Consider the following 25103-nt stretch of genomic DNA (forward strand, 5'->3'; position numbering starts at 1 on the left):
CTTCATTTAAATTTTTGGCAATAAAATGCTTCTTTGAAGGTGAGGGTCTGTATGAAGATATTACTCTGGGCTTGTAAAAGTGGTGTAGGGGTTTTTATGTGAAAGAGAAGTACATAAAACACAGTTTTTCTTTGCTCTTTTAAAAGTTACATGTTAAATTCAATACCCAAAGCTACATTGAGACCTCAGAATTATTTGGGATATTTAATAAGCCTATTTAAATATTTGGGATAAATGTTTGGGATATTTAATAAGCCTGGTGGTGGTATTACGTAGTAGTAGGCAATAAACTAGGACACAAATGAAAAAAAATTTGAGTGTGAAGTACAAAATAACAAATACAGGAGTACAAGAGATTCAGACTACATAGCATGAGTGAAATGGAGTTATTTTCTGATGTTTCAAGGCCTAGGTAGGTTTTGAAGCCATTATGAGGCCAGTATCCTTACCCAATCAGTGTTGCAATGCAAAATAGTTATCTGAAGTCTTCATTACTCTTTTAGGTGCAACAAATGGGTAGAACTTTGCCCTTTGTAATCTTGACCCACCTAAACTAAAAATGCCTTTGATGGTTGGGGGGGAAAAAAAAGAAAAGAAAATACCTCTGATACCATTGAGGAACCAGCCAGCTCCTAATGAGGATATTAGAGAGCCACAGTATTGGTGAAAGATCTTGAAATGTAGTGATACAGTATGGAAGGGATGGGGAAAAGAAATCAAATGAGTTTCTAATTTAAGCTTATCATCATCATCAAAAAACATTCACTAAGTGCCTCCTCTTATGGTGCTATGTTTGAAAGCTTAATTCATTGTAAATGATTTTCCTTGCATCTTCAGAGGGGCAATAATAGTGTATATCAGTCACTTAAAGAATTAACCCTCCACAGTACTGGTTGGTTTGCAACCATGAGGATAAGCAGCTGCTCAAGAGCCCAGAAAGAACCTACGTGAGTGGGGCACCTGGGTGGCTCAGTGGGTTAAGGCCTCTGCCTTCGGCTCAGGTCATGATCCCATGGTCCTGGGATCCAGCCTTGCATCTGGCTCTCTGCTCTGCAGGGAGCCTGCCTCCCCCTCTCTCTGTGCCTGCCTCTCTGCCTACTTTCGATTTCTGTCTGTCAAATAAATAAATAAATAAAATCTTAAAAAAAAAAAAAAAAAGTTAAAGAACCTACATGAGTGTAAGTGCAAGAGCTAGCTAGCCTTTGTGCCCAGAAGAATGTTCTTGCCCTTCCTCTCTTGTCATCCTCCTGGGGTATTTTTGTGTAGGTGGATGAGCAATATAGTCAGAAGTTCTGGAAATTAGTCAAAAACATTTGTCAGAATTTTGAAATCTGTTTTTAAGTATTTTGGGTTAAGCCTTTTTGTTGACAGTTTTTGTGACCCATTCACTTTAAAATGTTTTAGATGTCAATGTTCTAGTCAAACAAAAGGCAATTCTCTTGCCAAGTTAGTGAGATTGGTTTCTAGGCTAGGGAATGTTATTCTTTGGAATTAAAAAATGCCATGACTGAGGAATTTAAATAGCTTTTAAGAAGACTCTAAAATTGAGGCACACTGCTTTTTGTATAGAATCAATATTTAACTTCTAAATTTTCTAGCAATTAATGTTTGTTAGATAATTTTTAGGTATCAGACAATTCAAAAAGAAAGTCATAGTTGGAATTTTTTTTTTTAATCAAATGAGAATTCTTAGAATTTATTAGAAAGTTTTGACCCGGGGCTCCTGGGTGGCTCAGTGGGTTAAGCCTCTGCTTTCAGCTAAGGTCATAATCTCAGGGTCCTGGGATCAAGTTTCACATCAGGCTCTCTGCTTAGCAAGGGGCCTGCTTCCTGCCACCACACCCCTCCTGCTTCTCTGCCTACTTGTGATCTCTCTATCTCTCTGTCAAAATAAACAAATAAAAAAAAATTTTTTTTTTTTAGATTTTATTTGTTTATTTGACAGACAGAGATCACAAGTAGGCAGAGAGAGAGGAGGAAGCAGGCTCCTTGCTGAACAGAGAGCCTGATGCAGGGCTTGATCCTAGGACCCTGGGATCATGACCTGAGTCCAAGGCAGAGGCTTTAACACACTGAGTCACGCAGGTGCCCCAGTAAATAAAATCTAAAAAAAAAAAAAATTGACCCAGTTTTGAGAACCCCAGAAGTTGTGGGCCAAGGCATTTGGGAAAGCCTTTTGAAGAAAAGCAAGTAGTTTAATTATGTTAGATTTGTTACCACTAAAAAACTATTTTTTAAGTAGCAACACAAAATCAATCTTATAGCTCAAAGTTCATGAGAATTAACTTAGCATTAGTTTTGCAAATGATTCCATATAGTGTAATGTTACCATGCTTAGAATATACATTTATGTGAAAAGGAAAAAAAAATATTTGCCATTAGTATAGTCCTTTAATGAATCTAAGATAACTAACATAGCTCTCTTTATTTCCTTGGATAGGACAATTGCGAAGTGCTTTGGGATTATGGATTAAAAATGCTTGGTTGTGTTCACAGTTTCACAAGTCATTCCCAGTGATGATTTTTTATTTATTCATTTGACAGACAGAGATCACAAGTAGGCAGAGAGGCAGGCAGAGAGAGAGGGGAGGAAGCAGGCTCCCTGCCAAGCAGAGAGCCCAATGCAGGGCTCGATCCCAGGACCCTGGGATCATGACCTGAGCTGAAGGCAGAGGCTTTAATCCACTGAACCACCCAGGTGCCCCCCCCCAGTGATGATTTTTAAGTTTCTGAAGGCCATGTGCTAGTATTCAATTTTCTGCTATCACTCTAAAAGATACAGATGGCTCATGACATAATTTTTACTAGGTACTTGTTTTAGCTTGTGCTTAACTATTTTCAACTCTTTTTTAAAGGCAAATAAAAAATTGAAATTGGAAAATGGTGGCCTGTTGAGGGAGAATTTACGACTGAAGGCTGAAGTTGATAACAGATCACCCCAGAAGTATGTATTTTGCTCATAAAGCAATGTTTTAGATTATGTTAATATTTTAGAATAAGCTGCTGTTATTGTATGTGTTTTTCCTTGGACTATTTTCATTGAAACATGTAGATTTAAATAGAATGTCTTGCCTCTAAAAGTCAAGTGGATACTTACATTATTGGTGAAATCTTTGTGTCATTTAAGGCTAATTTTGAAGAAAGGATTTCCTTCTTACCTTTTCCTTATCTGATTAGCAAGAGGATTATTTTACATGACCTAAGACAGGAGAACTTTCACTTGGATTTATATGTAAATATTTAATTGTACTAACAGAGAGTAGGGCGATTAATACAATGCCCTTCAGATATTCTCTGAACTAATCTTGATAGTGGTTAACATATTTTTAGTGCTTTCTCTTTGCCTAGTACAACAACCTATGGTGTACTTATTAGTGTTCTCCATTTACAGATGAGAGAAAAGAGGTATGGAGAGATTAAGTTAATTTATCCAGTCTGCACAGCTAGTAAGTGGTGGAAACAGGATTTGAACCCAGGTAGTCCAGTCCCAGAGTCCACCCTGTGTTACATTACACAGAGAACCTTTACATTATTACACTAATCATTATACTAGAAAGCATATCTGAAATAGAGTTTAAGGCATTATCTGTTGAAGTTTAGACTGATTTTAATTGTACAATTAAGTGAATCTATTCTTCACTTGATGGGATAGTTTTCATTCCATTCCAAGTAAGAGAGTACAAGTATTGACCTCTTTAGCAGTTTGTTTAAAATTATAAGAAACAGTTGAGAATTGAAAATTGAAGTTGGAGAAAAGATAGGAGATGACACTTGAAGTTTTTCTTCTCCAGGGGGAAAAAAGACAAGGAAGCAGAGAATATTGCCCTCCGTCCCTCTTTGAGGGGCGGCATATCAGAACTCCACATTTTCTTTCTGTAATTACTAGACTTCATTTCTTCCTACTGGAAAAAAGCAAGGAAGACATAAGCAACCAGTGGAAATTTATCCTACTGGAAGAAGCTCTCTGCTTATCATATGAAAAAGAGAAAATGTTACCTTTAGTAAAACCAAGTGTGGTATCAGGAAATGGTAGAAATAAGCCATAATTACTCAAAACAGAGATAACTAACCAATAGAGAAAGAAGCATAGCTTTTACTTTTAAGTAGTTACTTCCCCTGTGCTTTCCAACCTCATTTTTCTTCCACTGTTCAGATAGTGTTCTGCTTTGACAAATTAGTGAAATAAGCTTAGGAAATGTTGCTGTTATGTGGTGGTTTGAATCTCTGCTCCTCTCATTTATTGGCACCCCGCCCTGCCAGTCATAGTAATGCATGTCCATTAGCTGCATTCCCCACAGTGTGCTGAATGGAACTAAAGCTATTTTGTCTGTAGCTTTTATTTCTTGAAAAGTTGCCCACCAGATTGCAGATTTAATGCCAGCCACCAGGATGTGTTTTTAAGTATCCATGGCTCCAACCTGATAAGTAACAGAAGAATCTCACCTGAAGAAACCTGGCCTCTGACTATTCTAACAGTCACACTTCTGAATCCCATATAACTTTCAGACTTGCTATCTTTAACTTCCATTCCTTCCCTTCAGGGGTAGGGAATAGTTTCACTTAAAAAACGATTTGAACTGACCCCTATTCCAGATCAATTTGCAATGCATTGAGGTATTAAATGCATTGCATTTGATTTATAGCCTTGTTTACTCTGCATCACCAAACTCTAGTGGGATTCAGAGAGAAGCTGACCACAGCTGAAAATACCCAGATCTGGTTCATCTGAGGAGAGCTCCTATTTGTACTGAGAAAATATGAAATTTCAAGAGTTTAAAAGTAAATGCAAGCAAATAAAACCATATGTTTCATTTTGTTCCCTTGATTAGGAAGTGCCTTAACCGGTTACTTTTTTTTTGCCTACTTGGTTAGGAGTCAAGGTGTCCATTTTATGCATACAGCTTTAGTTTCCGATGTATCCTTCAAATTTTGCAGATATACTCTACAAATCATGCAAAAGAGAGAGCTTTAAGGTTTAGATACTGGAGAGGAAAAAATTTAGAAGAGTGTAATTGCCAACTTGAGCTGTCATAGCAAAATACTGTAGAAGTAGTGGCTTAAACATTGAATATTGTTTATTTTCTCATTGAATATTGTTTATTGAATATTGTTTATTTCCAGTTCTGGAGGCTAGTCGTCTCAGATCAAGGTTCAGCCATTTTAGTTTCTGGCAAAGGCTCTCGTCTTAACTTGCAGACAGCCACCTTCTCACTATGTCTTCACATGTCTGAAAGAGAGTTTTTGGTCTCTCTTCCTCTTTTTTATCTTGGAGAGGGAGAAAGAGAGGGCGGTCGGGGAAGGGTAGAGGGAGAGAAAATCTTAAGCAGGCTGCACGCCCACACCCAGCACAGGGCTCAACCTCACAACCCTGAGATTATGACCTCAGCTGAAATTAAGAGTGGGATGCTCATCCAGCTGAGCCACCCAGGTGTCCCCTGTATTCCTCCTCTTATAAAGGTATCAGTTCTGTCACACTAAGGCCTCATCCTTATGATCTTGCTTAACCTTAATTACCTCCTAAAGACTCTCTCTTTATATAGTAAGACTGAGGGTCAGGGCTTCAGCATGTGAATTTGGCTGTGGGTGGAGAATACAGTACAATCCATAGCAGAAGGTATTTCTTTCCAAGACACTCAAATAGTGCTGTTACCTATAACGAGAATAACAGATGGTGTGGATAAGGGTGACTTAAACATTTACATTGGTCTCATGTAGATGGTGCCATATAAAAGTAATATATTTTATAATACTTTAAAAACAGTGTCATAACCTTTTAAGATGAAAAACTGGGTTATTATTTATCTTTTCTGCTACTGTTTTTCTGGTTTTTTCCATCCATTATATCCAGTCTTAAAGTGTGCCTGGATAATTTTCCTTCCTCAACTTTAACCTAAAAGCCTTTTTCAGCAGTATATTAGATATTCTACTAAGCATATTCTTCTTGGCTTCAGTAATATCCATTCTGTTCCTTGTCAAAAATCCATTGTCCTAATATCTAAACTGATGGTCCAAAAAATGGGATCTTTTTCTTTGATTTTATATAGCCAGTTCCTGAATTTTTCTTCTCTTCTAAAATAAGTTTATTTCACTACGGAAAATGATATGTTTCCTCTTTCAGTTTTCTTTAACATGGACTCCTTTTTTTTTTTTTTTAAGATTTTATATATTTATTTGACAGAGAGATCACAAGTAAGCAGAGAGGCAGGCAGAGAGAGAGGGAAAAGCAGGCTCCCTGCTGAGCAGAGAGCCCGATGTGGGGCTCAATCCCAGGACCTTGGGATCATGACCTCAGCCAAAGGCAGCGGCTTAACCCACTGAGCCACCCAGGCGCCCTTAACATGGACTCCTAAGAGAATCATATCTAATGGTGGTGGTGATATGTCCTTTAGTTTACAAGGTTGATAATTTGAAGAAAACTTACTCTCCCAGCCACCCTGGGAGTACTGAATGTTTATTTACTTAACACTCTACAAGGTGCATTGAACTATATAAAGTAAATACTCTTCCTGACCCCTGAAGTAGGTTAGGTTGCCTTGCTATAATTTCTCTTACTACTTTGTACTTTCCCTTCATAGCACATATCATAATTGCTAGTTTTTAATATTTTGTACAACTGTTTTACGGCTTTCTTCTGTCTAAGCCAGGACTATAGTTGTATTCGCTATTTTAGCCACTGCATTTTACAGAGTTCTGGCTGATATTCTTCTCCTAATATATATTTGTTGAGTAAAGGGATGATAAACATAGCTCTTTTTTTTTTCTTAAGATTTTATTTATGTATTTATTTGACAGAGAGGGAGAGAGCACAAGAAGGCAGAGCAGCAGGCAGAGGGAGAGGGAAAAGCAGACTCCTTGCGGAGCAGAGAGCCCAGCGTGGGGCTCGATCCAGGACTTGGGGATCATGACCCAAGCCAAAGGCAGATGTTTAACCGACGGTGCCACCCGGGTGCCTTGATAAACATAGCTCTTAAGACTTGGAGGAAACAAGACAGATCCCAAATGTGGTATACTTAATAGGAAAAATGACTAGGTGGTGTTTATGCAGCTGATGAATCACAGATTCTACCTCTGAAACTAATAATACACTATAGTAGTTGATTTTTAATTAATTGATTTTAAATTTTTTAAAATGAATTAAAAAACATTGACAAAATGGGAAGCAGGATGTGCTTTACAATAATAGAGAATTAAGAGTCGTAATCAGATGCAGTATACGGATCTTCTTTGGATATTGATTCATAACAAAGCATTCAAAGACATTTTTGAGGCAATTGGGTAAATTTGAATATGAGCTGGATATTAGGTGATACCAAGGGATTACTGTTAATGTTATTTACGTATTGTGGTTACCTAAGAAAAATGTCTATATTTTCTTCTAGAAATGAATACTAAAATGTAGACTATAGAGTATTTTAATAGAAGAAAGGGGATGTATAATCAAAAAATAAAACCCATGAAACGTGGTTCCTACCTCTAGAAAGTTCATAATCTAACGAAGGCAAGAGACAAAAATATATGAAACAAATACAGAACAGATACTAAATCAAATATCAGAGACCTCAGTTCAGGGAATGACCAGTGTGTTGCAATGGTGCGAGTGTTTATCAAAGAGACAGGACTTGAGGGCACCTGGGTGGCTCAGTCTGTTAAGCGTCTGTCTTCAGCATGAGTCATGATCTCAGGGTTCTGGAGTCAAGTCTTATGTTAGGCTCCCTGCTTAGTAGGGAGTCTGCTTCTTCCTCTGCCTCTGCGGCTCCCCCTGCTTATGCTCTGTTTCCCTCTCTCTCTCTAATAAATAAATAAATAAAATCCTTTAAAAAGAAAAAAAAAAAGAGGGAGGACTTGAACCTGGCTTTGAAAGATGGAGATTTCTATGAGAAGGAAGGCATTCTCAGCTAGAGGGAAACAGCTTGAGCTGTTAGAAATACTAAGTAGTCCCTTTAGTTCCAGTCCCTTGTCTCCAGTAGTAGCTACAGTTACGCTTGAGAAACATGGTGGCTTCCTTCTCATACTCATCAGAGCAGAAGTCAGCTATGTAATTTGCATATCTCTCCATTGTGACCTTCATCACCCTGCTTAAATAGCTGGTTAGCATGACTCCACGATATCCATCATTCTTTGCTTTAAACAGAAAGGCCTGTTCTCAGTTTCCTGTTCAGTGGGGAATGCGAAGCATGTCACACCTCCACATGGTAAAAAATACAAGAATGAGAAGCTTAAGGGAAGACTTTAACATTTCTCATATTCCTTAAGGGAAGACTTAACATTTCTCATATTCCTAAATATCCTTGGCTTCAGTTACTATTCCTAAACTGTGCCCAGAAATGTGGATATACTTGTTCTTGATAGAATTAGGAGTGCCTTAGTAATTTTTTTATTTTTTAAGCTTGAAGAGATATGAAGAATTGACTTTTAAAGCATTAGAAAGTTTCATGCCCTCTCTCTGAGATCTTTCTCTTCAGTTGTGCCACACACACACACACACACACACACACACACACCCGCTCTGGGCACTTTAGGCAGGGTTTTTGTGGTTTGTGCCAGCTATTAGGAGGCTTTAGTGGAGCAACAGTTCTTGTCCTTGGCTACTAACTTACCTTAACAGCCTAGGGTGTTAAACTCCATGTACAAAACTCTGTAGGCCATTAACATCAAACTTGGTTATAGTTGGATTAATGGCTTTCCTTTCTGGAAATATGTATTCAGGAATGTTATGTGTTCTTGTCATTGTGTCTTTAGTGAGATCTATGGATTTGATAATGTCTCCCTGTATGCAGCTCTTCTACTGCACAGCAACCCCAAGGCTTGTCATTATGTACCAGTCTTCCCCCTGCCCCTGCTCCTTCTGGGGGAAGGTAAAGGCTCCAGATACTTTCTGGATAGTGAACAGTATTTTCTGTTATTAGTATAAGAAAAAAAAGTACTCTGAAGAGGAAAGGATTGATTTCATAGATTATGACCTGGGATTTCTTCTCTTTCTGCTGTAGTGTGCCTTGATGAGCCATCTCATTTACTCCCATAGCTTTAATTATCATCTACCTGTATGTCAGAGATAAAATAAAATATAATAAATCTTTGTTTGGTTTTACCTTTTGTCCTCTGTAGATTCATATTTGTCTATTTGATACCTTCACCCAAGACCCTATACCTTAAATTCACCACATAGTGTGGTGTTCAAATAAATGCTTCGCACTGGAGACAGATTACCTGGATGCAAATGTCCCTGCTTGCTCTCTGCCCCTCCTTCCCCTACCCAGTTCATTTTCACCATACTTGAAATTGTGTTTTTTAAAAATATAAATCAAAATTTATATAAAAGTCTCCTACCTAAAACTGTCCTGTTTGGTTTTTTTTCCTAAAATAAAATCCAGATTCTTCACAAACCAGTCTTATGTTTGCCTGTTCCACTTCATATCATTCTTCTGGCTCATGCTGCTCCAGCCATACTGGCCTTCCTCTGTTTCTAAAACATGATGGACTTTTGCTCTTTGCTTAGAATGTTCTGCTTCCATATCTTTATGTGGCTGACTCCTTCTGTCATCAGATTCAGAGAGGCCTTTCCTGAACATCATTCTGAAGCAGCCCTCTGCTTTAGTACCTTCTAAAGTCCTTACTCTGTCTTATTGTGATACCACAGTGATAAAATCATGGCATGACGAAGCAGTATAGTGTGTGATTTTGAGCACAGGCTCCAGAGTCAGACTCAGTAGGACTGAACTCTGGTTTTGTCCACTTACTCTTTGTGATTTGGGGGAAGAGAGTTAACCTTTTTGTATCTCTGTTCTTGACTTCTGTGAATGAGGCCAATAGTAGTACCTATCTTGTAGGGAGTATTAAGGGTTAAATAAATGAAAACTTGAAATGTACTTTTAACAGAGCCCACAGCTAGTACTGAACCAAGGTTGTAGTATTATTGTCTTCCTAACCCTAATCAGTCTGAAATTATCTTGTTTAATTACTTGATCTGTTTGTTGTCTGTTCCCTCCATTCTAAACTCTAAGCTCCCCAAGGGCAAGAATCTTATTGCCTACTTCCTTTACTTGCAAAACCGCAGCACCTGGAAGGCATGTGATAAATATTTGTTGAACAATTAAATGAAGAGATAAATAACAGTCTATAAATTACTTAATCCCTTGGAGCCATTTTTTTTTATATATATATAAAATGTGGATGATGTGTTACTGCGAGGATGAACGGAAGTAATTTTATGTCCTTGAAACCATGTGTAGCACAAAGAACTGATAGAGGTGTGTGTTTAAATAATTGTATCCATTATCCTTTCTACTCCAAAGATTGTTTATCCTCTTGCTTTGTTCCTATCCTTGATGGCTTTACTACTCATCTAGTTGCCTCAGATAAACACCTCAGTCTTCTTTATCCACCCCTTCTCCTCATCCCACACCTAATTGTTTAGTATATTCTATCTATCCTACCTCTTAAATATCTCTGTAATCCATCTTCGTATTCCCACTAGTTTAGATTCACATGATTTCTTGCTTAGTCTAGTTTAACAATCTTATGCTTATTCTTCTTTTCCACTCTTAACCCTAAATAAAGCATCTGCGTTCTTATTGCCAAGATTCCAAAATATAAATTTGATCATTATTCCCTTATTTAATAACCTTTGATTCCCCATTGTCCTCAAATTAAAGCCCAAATTTCTTCATAAATATGGGAGGCTCTTTACAATATGACTTGAGCTTTGGCCTTTTCGTGTCCTCTCCAACCTTCCCCTGCTTATAGTCTGCTTTGGCCATGCTGAGTTTCTTACTGGGCCCAGATTTGCCATGTTATGACATGCCTTTGCACCTTTGCTCATGCCTTTTCCTTTGTTTTCCCTGGTCCTCCCAGTAGCCTCTCCTTTTTATTCTGCCTTGTTAATTCCTCTTCAGTTGTTACTCTAATTGAAGCCCTCCATGATTTCCTAAGACAGAAGAAGCACTTCTCCTCTTGTTCTTCCCATTGTTCTTGTATTACTAAGGATCTGGTATACTGACAAGTTCCATGACACTCATGCTCAGTTAATCTATCAGCTAGCTTCTTGGAGCTAAGACATATTTATAAAAATTCTTGCCGTATGTGTATCTGTCTAAAATACATGTAAGTGTGTGTATCACTGTGTGTGTATTTGTGTGTGTGTGTGTGTTCCTTCTCTGGAGACTAGGAGAAGGAAGGAGTCCTTCATGCTGCAATATGGAGGGAGCTAACCAGAGAATTAAGATTTTGAGCTTTCTTGAAGCTTAAAGTACAAAGAGTTTATAAGGAAAAGAAATCCCAAGATTCTTGGGATTTTCTCCAAATGAGAAGAGCGGAGGGTTTTCCTGAGTCATACTAGAGACTGGGACCAAGAAAGGGGAAAGAAAGAAGGACGGGATGTTGCTGGGGTCCCAGATAAGATTTCTTATCTGTGTCTCCTTACTTGAACTGGGTTTATCCTGCCTTTATCTGTCTCCATGCTGACTCTGAGCTGTGTCTCCTTGGTTCACAGTTCTGCTCTTCCTAAACTGTGTCTCAAGACATGCCAGTACCACTCAGACTACTCCTGTCTTTCAGCTTCCCTGGCAGCACCTCTGGTCTTGCTGGCTTGGCTGTTGTGCCTTCTTAACTTATTCTGGGCTTTTTTACTTCTCATGATTCTGCTCTGACAAACGCCATGATTCCTGGTATTTGACCCCAGCCTGATCTGATGACTGATTCTGCTATGCCCTTTGGATTTCCCGGAAGGGGAACTTGTAGACTGTCAGGGGAGTCTGATGATACCCTGGGGCCAGACGGTGACAGCCAGGTGTGCACAGGCCCCTCAGCTGCCTGAGGGGCCCTTCTCTGGGTATTCAGCTAATTGGAGATGGACAGTTCTTGCAGTTTTCTGTCAACTTGTCTTTATGGTATTGATAAGATATTTTAGGAGCCCGCATTGCATGCTAATGACTAAGCAGTAAGGTTGTTGGGAATATTAGGAACTGCTTAAGAACAAGAATGTCTTCTACTCCTTTTGTTTTCCTTTCTCTTACCCCTCAGCATACTTTAAGTCCTCAGTAACTGTCATCATAGTAATAATTACAGGATGGCTGGATCACAGTCTTTTTTGTTTTATTTTGTTTTAGATTGTTCCTCAAGGTGAGAGAGAGGTTGATTTAACTGTAGTGAAAAATGTATAGATAAATACCAGTCCAGGGATTTTTAAGTATGCTTTTTTCATGTAACAATAGTTGTCCTCTTATACTGTTGAGATTTTGTTAAGGTTATTATATTTGGGAAAACATATAAGTCCTTTATTCCTTTTAGAACTGTAAAAAGATATGAAATATCTTTTGTGTATAGTTTATTTCCTTCCACGAAAAATTAGGATCCCCACTGGTGTCCTGTAAACTCAAAGCTGATCTTTTCTTTTGAGGCAGAAAATTAGGGTGCATTTCTATGTGGAATTGAAGTGAAATGTATGTATCAAATAAAATGGAATTTATTTCATAATTAAAAGAGTAGTCCACCTTCTCAGGTGCACTATATATATATAGATAGATAGATAGATATAGATATAGATATAGATAGATATATCAGCCCTTTTTAGAGACTACAAAAGGGAATCTGTTCCTCTTCAATTTACATATGCAGCCCAATACTAAGGTTGTTTGTGTTAAGAATTTCTAGGTATCTCAGCAAGACTTTTCAATGTCACAGTTTCCAACTACAAATACATGGTTAGTTTAGCTTAATAAACACACACACACATATAAAACTTCCTTTAAAATTGTATTAATAATGTGAGCTGTTATTTTAAAACTCTGCTTTACGTTTGGAAGCTTCTCTTTCTTTGAAAGCTTACAAAGCAGCCTGTACCTTGATCTTTATACTTCTGGGAGGTAGAAGAGGGAGGAATGGCTGCACGGGCCATAATTCTTTATCTAGTTCCACTGCTTATGTGACCTTTGTCTTTAAGGAGGAAATCATGACTTTTTTTATTCTTGCAAATGTTGAAGCACTTTGTTTTATGCTAAAACTAAGAGGCAGCATAATATGGCTTGTATTTTTTTTATTCATCAATATTAGACCCCGGGACAAGTACCTATGTGATGCTTTGGCCCTAAAATTTTACATTTTTAATTTTCTCATTTCACTTAAATAGCATTGTTTTCTTATAGTTGAAGATGCCTGCTGATTATGCTTGAGGTAGGCAAAATGATCATATATACTTTCTGTTGTTAGCACACCTAAAGATGGGGCTTCCAAATTTGTGGTTTGGGTTCCGATTTAGTCTACATTTGTCAGGGTGATCTGTCTGATCTGCCACTTTAATAAATGATCTTTTGAAATTGCAAAATATTCTTTTTTTTTTTTTTTTTTGAAGATTTTATTTATTTATTTGACAGAGAGAGGTCACAGTAGGCGGAGAGGCAGGCAGAGAGAGAGAGAGGGAAGCAGGCTCCCTGCTGAGCAGAGAGCCCGACATGGGACTCGATCCCAGGACCCTGAGATCATGACCTGAGCCGAAGGCAACGGCTTACCCCTCTGAGCCACCCAGGTGCCCTGAAATTGCAAATTATTCTTGAACTTGTGTCTAAAACATAGTAGATTTTTTATAAATATTTATCAACTTTGAATATACATATCTGTTGATCCCTTTTTTCCTCTCTGTGTTTTATTAGCATGTGTATGTATTAGTAAATATTACAACAATCCTAGTTAGTTACCTGTGTGTACAGACTGTGTGCTCAGCAATCCTACATTACTTTACAGCATAAATAGGTACTTATATTACTGAAGAAGGGAGCTTATGTTCAAGCACTTCCTGTAATGTCAGACATGGTGTTTGGACTCAGACACACTTGAATTCAAATCCCATTTCTGCCACTTTCTGCAAATCCATGAACAAGAGAGAGTCTTTTTAAGCTTCTCCTTTCTCATCCTTAAAATAAAAAATAACAGATCTTCCTTCATTAGGTCAACAGGACAATTAAATCAGAAAGATAATATATAACAAGCATATAGCGATGTGCTGGATTTAAGTAAACATTTAGTAAATTTTGGTTGCTGCTGTTACTTTTGTCGCTGTCATTATCAGTAGCGGTCAGGCTACTCTTAAAGACTTACTTGTTACACTTACTTTTGGTAAATTCCATCACAAAAGTTTATTTATTTATTTATTTGATTATGAGCTGTTTCTTTCTTTCTTTGTTTATTTGATGGTGGTCCAGAAAACAGAAATGTTGCCTTGAGTCATCGGGGGAAGGATTTCTTCCTATTTTCTTAGTATGGTTCATATTATTTAATATATTTTTTGTGGAACTGACTCGAGTCTAGGATTGGTCATAGACAGTACTTTTATGATGAATCAATTTTCTAAGAATGTAGCATTTTCATCACTGGATGTTTAATTTTAAAAAGAGAAAACTCTTGAAACACTGGCAAGTCGTATAGCTCTGCAGCAGATAAAAATGTATCAGCTTCTTCCCAGAGCTTCCCTAGTAGTTTAAAGACAGAATGCCTTCAACCATCCTTCTGACATGTGTACAAGGGTGAGACAGATAAGGGTAAACACACAAGCAACTCTTTGGAAACAGGTGAGAGCAAAAGGCCCCCACCACCAGGTACAATTTTGAGCTTCCTATGGTCCTGGTCCTCTCTGCCCTTTTCCCCTGAAATAAGCCAGCCCTCTGCCCACTTGCACACATAAGCACAAAGCAGAACACAGTACTGGGCCTCTCCCTTTTCTTCCCACTCCTATCAAAATTCATGTTTCTGAAGAGTTCATATTACAGGCTACTTCTGTTACCTGTAATCAAAAAGAGGAGTTTACAAATTCAGGTAATCTCTGGTGAGTTTTACTTTAGGAGAAAATATTTAAGAAAGGGAAAAGAATAATGGAATGTTCTTCCCTTTGAAACCCTACCTCTGCTCTATGTTTAAAATAAGATGTTTTCTAATATCTCGGACAGTCAGGGAATGAGAAGATATGTAACTACAGTTATGTAAACAGGCAACTCTGCAACAAAATGCCCTCTATGAATGGGTTATTCTTTAAAAAAAATTCCAAGACTCACGTAAGTTTACTTGGTTTTCTTATATGTCAACTATTCCTTTAGTATAGGTAATCCTTACTTTGCACAGAAGTGGAGGACCAAAAGCCATTCAAGTAAAAACCATGAAAAGCAGTCTTAATAATCAATGGGAAGAATCAGGTTCCTTTATAAACTTCAGTATTTTTTGTCAAAACATTAAATCTCTTACTCTCAGTTATAAATGTTTATGGAAATGAAAAGAATAAAACAATATTTAGCACACTAATATTTAGTATAATTTAAACCATTAGAAACATTGTGAAATAAAGTATTTTATTTCTTTGTAAAAAAAATACTGTGGGAAATAATCTGAATAGTGCTTATCTTCTTATCCTATAACTTATGATATGAAGCTGCTAGCATCTTTTCTAATGCCTTGACGATTGTCATACTCCTGAGTTTGCATCAGCTTCGAACATTTTATCCTTAATGCTTTCAATGTCATGAAATAGCTCCATATTGCTTTAATGTGAAGTTTTTTGGTAGCCTGTCACTTTCTCTAGATAACTTTATTCTTTTCATCAAAACTACTTTTCTCATTTATGTCAATAAGTTTGTCACTCCCAAATTCCTCAGGCATTGCCAGGGTCTCTCAGATGGTGGCAGTTTCAATGTTTCCATGGTCAGTGCTTCAGTAACTACATTTACATTTGATTCCAATTTTACTTCTGGCATTGATCACTATTTAGTTCTTTGCTGCACCTTCATTTTTGTTGGCCAGTTCTGTCTTTTGATGATCCATTCTTGTAAAATGTATGTGACAATACTGCTTGTGTTACTGTCTGTGTGTGAATAGAGTAACAGATGCAGAGGGACAAACCACTTTCAGACTTGGAAAGAAGTGACCTGATTGGTCACTGATGTACATCTGTTATGTATGTACTGTTTTGTGAGCTGAAAAGCAAGTATTGAAATGTTTATTTTATGCAGTTTCATGCTGTTAGTTACAGTTAATATAATGTAAATTTGGGCCCCTTTGTTAAATAACTAGGCTTATTTATCTAAACTATGGCAACTGAAATTTATGCGTATTGGAAGCATGTATGGCAAGGATATCAGTGTTGACAAACTGTCACATAGGCCAGATCCTAAAAGCTGGTCCAGATCCAAAGATTGCTTTCACTTTGTTTCATAATTGCTACTTCATCTAGCAAGTAAGGAAAGGATATGAAATCCAAGATGCATGGGGGCAGATGGGTTCACTTCCCTCATGCCTCCCTATGTCCTGAAGATGTTTTAAAAGTTTAGTGGTCTCAGCAACCCACTGGGCTTGCTGACTTTGTCCCTTTTGTTAGGGATGCCATTGAGAACTAGAGAAACAACTTAATTGCTCAAATTCTCATAACTACTTAATAGCAGCATAACACTAGAAGTTAGGTCTTTTGGTACTTCGTTCTGGCATTTATTCTTTTACCACATTTGCTTGCTTTTAATTCCCTTCAAGCGCATCCTATTACTCCTGCGTAATGGGCTATCAGAAAATCTGAACTGAAGAGCTTTTCATTATTAGTCATACTCTATTCTAGGTGTAATACCTTAAAGGTCAAACTAATAGGACTTTGATTTCTCTTACTGTTAGTAGGGACAGGAACAATCTTGTACCTCTGTAGCTTTTCAGGCAAGGGGAGCCCTAATCCAGAATGTGTATATCCCTTAGCACCGCAAGCTGAGAAGTCCTGTACGTTTCTCCCAGACTCTGGCACACTTCCAGTATATCAGTCGCAGCTCCCAAACTGCTTTACGATGTTTTCTCTGACATAAGGAAGCCTTTGGCCATCACTGCTACTTTGAAAATCAAAGCCTTTTGGTCTCTAATGGAATGTTTATAAAAATACTCCATTTTGAAATTTGCTCAGGAAAAGGAAGTATGGTAAATGATGTTAGAATTCCCTCCGGCTTGCCTTGGCATTGATTCATTTAATGTTATGTACTCTGGAAATATCTGGAATTAGTGTGAATAAGAATATTAAAACCCAAAGTTAAATAAGCTCTTATCTTCATTGTCTTCTTTTATAGAAGTATAGCATCAGATATGCAGATATTATTAACAAATAATTGTTATTTCTCTCTGACTTGGTTTATTTCCTTTTGCCAAATCTAATACACTAATCCAGGGTAAGCTTAAAATTCCTAATAGCTATCTCAAAAGTGTCATATGTTTCCATTCTTTTGCTAAGGTTAAAGTGTCAGGGTTTTTTAAAGATTTTATTTATTTATTTGATTAAGAAAGGAGAGAAGGAGAGAGCATGAGCAGGGAGTGGGGCAGAGGGAGAGGGAGAAGCAGGCTCCCCACTGAACAGGGAGACAGGACACGGAATCATCCCAGGACCCTGGGATCATGACCTGCGCTGAAGGCAAATGCTTAACTGACTGAGCCACCATGTGCCATAAGTGGCAGGTTTTTTTTTAGAAGGAGCAATATAAGATGGCAAGCCTATAGTAGAAAAACAAAACAAAACAAAACAAAACAAAACCACACACACACACGAAACAAAACAAAAGCCACAGAACTATATTCTGTATATGTTGTTATCTGTTGCTTTCCTTAGTGTCAATGAAAAAACAAAACAAAACAGTCAAATGTATGAAACATTCAGTTTAGTAATATAGTGATTCAGAATACTTACATGTAAAAGAGATGCAAGGATCTTTGGCTTATCCTATGCTGTTGGCTCTGTCTTAATGTAAGGCACTAATGCATCTATCTGAAAGTAAGAAAATAACATCTATTCAAGAAATATTTAATGAGGACTGCTGTATACCAGGAATTGTTGTAGGGAGCTAGCAGTGAATGTAAGATGGTCAGACGCCCTGCTTTCCTGGAGCTTATACTCTAATCGGGGAGAGAAAGATTAAAAAATTATGTGGATAGGTTAATTAATTGATCAGTTCCATGGCTTTCACTATATATTTCTGTTAGTTTGCCTACCAGCACAGGCCTCTTATTAGCATGGTAAAAAGGTCTGATCACTCAAAGTATTATAGACTTGTAAAGTATTGAAATGGAACTTTGGGGAATTGAGGGCAGTGACCTTTTAGAAAACAGCCAGCCCCATCAGTGATTTCTGCTGGCTGTCCCTGTCAAATGTGCCCCCATTGCTGGCCTTTGTTGTTAGTTCTTATGGCACTTTAGCTTTCTGAAGTAACCCAGAATACATGGATGGGGCTGTCATTTTGACTTCAACTCAAAACCATTTGTTAACTTCTTTTAAAAACATAATTAAAATAAAAAAAAAAGAAAGAAAAAACAGAGGGGCAAATGTAGCGTCTTAAAGTGACATGCTTGAAATTCCAGGTTAAAACCTTCTAATAAAAAGCTGCTAATACTTTGGGAAACATTTCTTATTTGTCGCTAGTCTTCCCTTACATAAGCCTCTGAGTTCCCAGGGACATCCTTTGGTAATAGCTGACTTACCTACCTAATAACATTATTTTATTTTATTTATTTATTTTTAAGATTCTATTTATTTATTTATTTGAGAGAGAGATCACAAGTAGGCGGAGAGGCAAGCAGAGAGAGAGGGGGAAGCAGGCTTCCCACTGAGCAGAGAGCCCAATGTGGGCCTTGATCCCAGGACTCTGAGACCATGATCTGAGCTGAAAGCAGAGGCTTAACCCACTGAGCCACCCAGGCACCCCAACACTGTTTGATTTTAAATTGTTTGATTTTTCAGCACCTGGGTGGCATAGTCAGTTGAGCATCCAACTCAATATCCACTCAGATCATGATCTCAGTGTTGTGGGATCAAGCCCCATATAGGGCTCCACATTCAGCGGGGAGTCTGTCTCCTTCTCTGCCCTTCCCCCAACTCATGCCTCTTCACACTCTGTCTCCCTCTAAAATAAATAAATCTTTAAAGAATTGTTTGATTTTTTTTTCTTCTGAGTTTACCTTTATTGTAAAAATTGCATGTAAGAAATTAAGATAAATTTTATCTTGGTAAGCAAATTTAAGGCTGTCACTTTTGCTGTTTGCATTAAGTAAACATGCTGCATGTTTTTTCCATTTAAAAATATATGGGTTATTTGATTTTAGAGTAGTTATTATCAAGAACTTAAAAACATTTTTGCTGATGTCCTTAAAATATTTGTCTGCTCTTTAAAATTCTCTTGCAGAAACTCTGTCACATACTACATATATAAACTAAAACATTTTTCTCTAACAAAGAAGGAAAAGCTACCATCATTCATTTAACCAGATATTCGTAGTAGTAAAATTGGTTTTAAAACAGGGGGACTTGTTATTGTAGCTGGTTTTGTTTTTGTTATACCTGTGGTTTTTGCTTTGTTTTTTAGAGGTTGATTGCAGTGCGTAGATCAATATTCAATACTGTGTCTTCTAAGGCCATTATAAGCCTGAGATTTTATGAATCTGTTTTCTGCTTTTTTCCCCCCAGAGTGACCAGAGCAGGAATTTGGTCAGAGTGAGCTAGAGAGTGAATTGGTTTGTAGTGTAGGAGGTGGTGTTAGGCATTGAGTGAGAGAGCACATGTTGTGGTTGTCTCTAAAAGGTAATTACTGTGAGTTTCTTCTTTGTTTTTTTGTTTTTGTTTTTTTTAAATACCTAGTACAGAGGTGCCTGGGTGGCCCAGTTGGTTAAAATACCTAGTACATTCTCTTAATTATAATAACTTTTAAAATTCATTTATTTATTTATTTATTTCAGAGAGAGAGAGAGAGAGCATGTGTGCACATGGGCACATGTTTGGGGGTGGGGAGAACAGAGGGAGAGGGGAAGCAGACTCTCTGATGAGCCGAAGCCTAGGCAGGGCTGGATCCCACAACCCTGAGATCTGGACCTGAGCCGAAACCAAGGAACCACCCAGGCGCCCCTTAATTGTAATTATAATTAGGGGGGAAAGGGAGAAAAAGATAAACCCATAGATTAAAAAAAAAAATTTTTTTAGGGGCGCCTGGGTGGCTCGGTGGGTTAAGCCGCTGCCTTCGGCTCAGGTCATGATCTCAGGGTCCTGGGATCAAGTTCCGCATCGGGCTTTCTGCTCAGCAGGGAGCCTGCTTCCTCCTCTCTCTCTGCCTGCCTCTCTGCCTGCTTGTGATCTCTCTCTGTCAAATAAATAAAATCTTTAAAAAAAAAAAAAAATTTTTTTAGAAGCCATCTTTTCAAGTACTTTGCTCCAAACAGATAATCCGTGAATTCTTTAACAGGGGTCAATATTTAAGTCATTAAAAAGATTATAGAAAGAGACTTTTTAAAAGAACTTTTGTGGAGAGGGCAGAGCACCACTTGGGACTCAATCTCATTACCCTGAGATCACGACCCAAGCAGAAATCAAGAGTTAGTCACCTAACCTACAGAGCCACCAAGGCACCCCCCAGTACCCATTCTTTTTTTTTTTTTAAATTTATTTATTTTCAGCATAACAGTATCATTATTTTTTCACCACACCCAGTGCTCCATGCAATCCATGCCCTCTATAATACCCACCACCTGGCACCCCAACCTCCCACCCCCCCGCCACTTCAAACCCCTCAGATTGTTTCAGAGTCCATAGTCTCTCATGATTCACCTCCCCTTCCAATTTACCCCAACCCCCTTCTCTCTAACTCCCCATGTCCTCCATGCTTTTTGTTATGCTCCACAAATAAGTGAAACCATATGATAATTGACTCTCTCTGCTTGACTTATTTCACTCAGCATAATCTCTTCCAGTCCCGTCCATGTTGCTACAAAAGTTGGGTATTCGTCCTTTTTGATGGAGGCATAATACTCCATAGTGTATACGGACCACATCTTCTACATTGAGATATCACCTTACACCAGTTAGAATGGCCAAGATTAGCAAGACAGGAAACAACATGTGTTGGAGAGGATGTGGAGAAAGGGGAACCCTCTTCCACTGTTGGTGGGGATGCAAGTTGGTGCAGCCTCTTTGGAGAACAGTGTGGAGATTCCTCAAGAAATTAAAAATAGAACTTCCCTATGACCCTGCCATTGCACTCCTGGGTATTTACCCTAAAGATACTGATGTAGTGAAAAGAAGGGCCATCTGTACCCCAATGTTTATAGCAGCAATGGCCACAGTCGCCAAACTGTGGAAAGAACCAAGATGCCCTTCAACGGATGAATGGATAAGAAAGATGTGGTCCATATACACTATGGAGTATTAAGCCTCCATCAGAAAGGACGAATACCCAGTACCCTTCTTAAGGGAATAATGAAAACAAGATAATCCTGAGTAAAAGAAGTGAATTTTTGATATGTTCTTTTTCGGTTGCTTTCCAAAATGTTCCTTTTCAGAAAATGTGAAGATGTTTTTATGTGTAATATATTGGAACCACAAGCACTGACTTTGTATTTCAAAGTTGGAAGAAATGAGATTGATGTCCCACACAGTTGTAAAATGCCAAAAATAAGTAGAGCTGGAATGAATTAAAGCCCAGTGTTCAGAAAAGCCAAGTAAAAGCTTCAGATCAAGAGTAGCTATAATTGAAAGGGTCCAAATAAGTATTTAAAACCACCCCTGCTGGGACTGCTAAGACTTCTGAATTTCAAATTGGCATTTTATGTTTGACAAGGTGACATTGTATAAGAAATGTATTGTAAAACACTGCTGTACAATAGGAAAATGATTGAATGTAAATATTTCAGGATGTGGACCACTGTTCAAATGTTATCATAAATCTTTGCCATTGTTTTAGGGGATAACCCTGCATGCATATATGAGCTGAATTGAGAGAGCTAGCTCTTGGAAGGGAAATCAGCAGTGAGTTTGTGCATGTCTGACCTTCTGCTATTACTAATCTGATTTGACCACAAAAGTATCCTATTAGATCTTTGCTATTGTTATCATATGCATATTATTATATAAAGTGAAAAACTCTTTTCTGAAGATACTACATCTGGCATTGCTTTTGACCTGTTCATCAGGTGGTCTGAAATGTCATTGGTATGTGAAATTGAAATGGGTTGAGCCAGTATGCCCTCTTAAACTTTGGAAAGGGGGAAAAAAAAGTTTGAACTGTAAAGTTAACTATCTTTCCATTCCTTGCAGGTTTGGAAGGTTTACAGTAGCTGCTCTTCAGTCCAAAGTAGAACAGCATGAACGTGAAACCAATCGCCTCAAGAAAGCCCTGGAACGAAGTGATAAGTATATAGAGGAACTAGAATCTCAAATTTCACAGCTAAAAAATTCAAGTGAAGAGAAGGAAGCTATGAATTCCATTTGCCAGAGAGCACTTTCTACAGATGGCAAAGGGAGCATAGGCAACGAGGAGGATATGACATCAAAGAATCAAGGTGATGGTGCCAGAAAGCCGCTTGGCTCATCCACCTCAAGTTCTCACCTGGCAAAACCTTCTAGCAGTTCTGCCAGGCAGGAAAGCACCAGCAAAACAGAACCAAATTGTTCCAAGAACAAAGACCTATATCAAAAACAAGTGGAAATAATGTTAGATGTGACAGATACAAGCATGGATACTTATTTAGAAAGAGAATGGGGTAATAAGCCAAGTGATTGTATACCCTACAAAGATGAAGAACTTTATGATCTTCCAGCTCCTTGTACCCCTTTGTCCCTTAGTTGCCTTCAGCTCAGTACTCCAGAAAATAGAGAGAGCTCTGTAGTCAAAGCAGTAGGTTCCAAAAAGCACTCGAACCATCTTAGAAAATTGGTGTTTGATGATTTTTGTGATTCTCCGAATGTTTGTAATAAAGATTCATCAGAAGATGATAGAAGTGAAAATGAAAAGAAATCAGAATGTTTTACTTCCTCAAAGACAGGGTTTTGGGACTGTTGTTCCACAAGCTATGCCCAAAACTTGGATTTTGAAAGCTCAGAGGGGAACACAATAGCAAATTCTGTTGGAGAAATTTCTTTAAAATTAGGTGAGAAATCAGGCTCCTGCTTATCTAAGAGGTTGAATTCTATTCGCTCGTTTGAAATGAATCGGACGAGAACATCCAGTGAAGCATCCATGGACGCAGCTTACCTTGACAAAATCTCCGAGTTGGATTCGATGATGTCGGAATCAGATAATAGCAAGAGCCCTTGTAATAACGGTTTTAAGTCAGTGGACTTAGATGTGTTATCAAAGTCCTCTCAAGGCAGTGAATTTCTTGAGGAGCCAGATAAGTTGGAGGAAAGAACTAAGCCAAACCTTTCCAAAGGTTCTCTAACTACTGATCAGTTAGAAAATGGAAATGATTGGAAACCCACTTCTTTTTTCCTCCTCTCTCCATCTGACCAAGAAATGAATGAAGATTTTTCTCTCCATACCGGTTCTAACCCAGGAACTAATGAAATCAAACCCCCAAGCTGTTTGTTTCAGACTGAGTTCTCCCAGGGTGTTTTGTTAAGCAGTTCACACCGGCTATTTGAAGATCAGAGGTTTGGGTCATCTTTATTTAAGATGACCTCAGAGATGCATGGTCTTCATAACCATCTTCAGTCTCCTTGGTCTACTTCCTTTGTGCCTGAGAAGAGGAATAAAAATACAAATCAGTCAACGAAAAGAAAAATCCAGAGCAGTCTTTCCAATGCCAGCCCATCAAAAGCAACTAAAAGTTGACTCATTAGAAAGGTGTCATTTATGTTTTTGTCCTGAGAGGAATAGAAGTTTTTAAAGTTACTTTTCTCCCTCATAAAAATTCTGTACAATGTTGAATTGATAATCTGTAGTCAAGTATCAAGTCAGAATGGTGGATTAGCCTGTACCTAAAATACTTCTGTTCATTTTAAAGAATTTGTCATTTTTTCATTTCATTTGGGCATCTTTTTAACCAGAAAAGATAGGGAGAGGGAGAGGGTTTCTTTTAATGAATATTATATGTATCTGGTTTGGGTGTGTTATGTTTTCTTAAGTCTTGATTTATCTGTTAAATACAGTGGCCAATTAATGAGCCTTGGTTGTCTTCAAAACTTGGATTCCTTAAATAAAACTTTTTGGGTTGTCTATACACTGCTTATAAGACACTTGAGTTTCCTTAAAGCTTTTCTAAGCTGGGAATTATTTTGCCTGTCCTTTTTTATTTATGTTTAGTGATGGCTCAACTTTTAGGCAGGGCCATGGTGGAGAAAGAGCACTCTTAACCTTAGTCCAATATTCATTTACTTGGTTTTGTTTTGTTTTGTTTTTTAGGTTTTGTATATGTATGTTTGCATTTTTAACATTGTGTTTTGTACAGTTTTTGTGAGAACCTTTTGCTACAATGAAAAAACACATTTTCTATATGAAAATACTTGTTTTATGTGAGGTAGCTTTCATTTCCTCATCTTTTTGTGTGTGTTGAAAATCAGAAAATGAACCTACTTTGGAAAGAAGGCATAGAATGGTTGGTAGGGTTGGAGGAGCCTCAGTATGGTAGCTTCATTGTTCCAGATACACAGGTGTGGAAGTGCTCTTTGCCAAATGCTTGATTCACTTTCATCCCAGGGGAGCTTTTTTGGAGGGAAGTTCTTGTTTGCATGTTACTGTTCTTTGTGGAAACTCTGTATGCATGGTAGCATTCTTTCTTGCACTGTTTTCCTTACTTAGAAAAAGAAGTTTTAGTTGGTTAATAGAATATCTCTTATGTAGGACAGATTTTTTTTTCATGAAGAGTGTTGGGATGAGAATAGGTGAGCTAAGCACAATTTTTAATTTAGGCTCTGAAAAAGTATATTCTAAACATGTTTGGTATGCCTGTATAGGCCTTTAAAAATGGTTTGTATGCTAATGACTTGTTTATCTAATGTGCACTGAACATTTTACATTAATACTGTACTGTTTTACATTAATACTGCATGCTTTTCTATGTGAATTGAATAAAGGATGTCATAAGCACTGTAATCCTTGATGTTGTCTCAGATATTGAATTAGCCTAGAACAACCAGTAAAACTTACCATTTTTAATTGATCTTGTAGCGAGGTTGACAGACTTTGGACCATGGACTAAATCTGGCCTACACCTATTTTTGTGAAAAGCCTGTGAACTAAAAATGGTTTTTATACTTTTTAATGGCTTTTAAGAATTAAAAAATATTTCATAATATAGGAAAATGATATAAAATTCAAATTTCAATATTTCTAAATAAAGTCTTATTAGAA

General features: G+C 37.7%; 1 protein-coding gene across 1 annotated transcript in view; it reads left to right on the top strand.

The window, feature by feature from the left end:
- OBI1 (ORC ubiquitin ligase 1) overlaps positions 1 to 24852 on the top strand; it is a 44598-nt gene extending 19746 nt beyond the window's left edge. Inside the window, exons 5-6 of the mRNA XM_032314954.1 lie at positions 2856 to 2944; positions 22070 to 24852. Of these exons, the coding sequence (XP_032170845.1) occupies positions 2856 to 2944; positions 22070 to 23585 (1605 nt within the window). The 3' untranslated portion in view covers positions 23586 to 24852. The remainder of the gene's footprint in view (positions 1 to 2855; positions 2945 to 22069) is intronic.
- The last annotated feature ends 251 nt before the right edge of the window (positions 24853 to 25103 follow it).

This window comes from Mustela erminea, chromosome 15 (assembly GCF_009829155.1).
Source record: "Mustela erminea isolate mMusErm1 chromosome 15, mMusErm1.Pri, whole genome shotgun sequence".
Taxonomy (NCBI): Eukaryota; Metazoa; Chordata; class Mammalia; order Carnivora; family Mustelidae; genus Mustela; species Mustela erminea.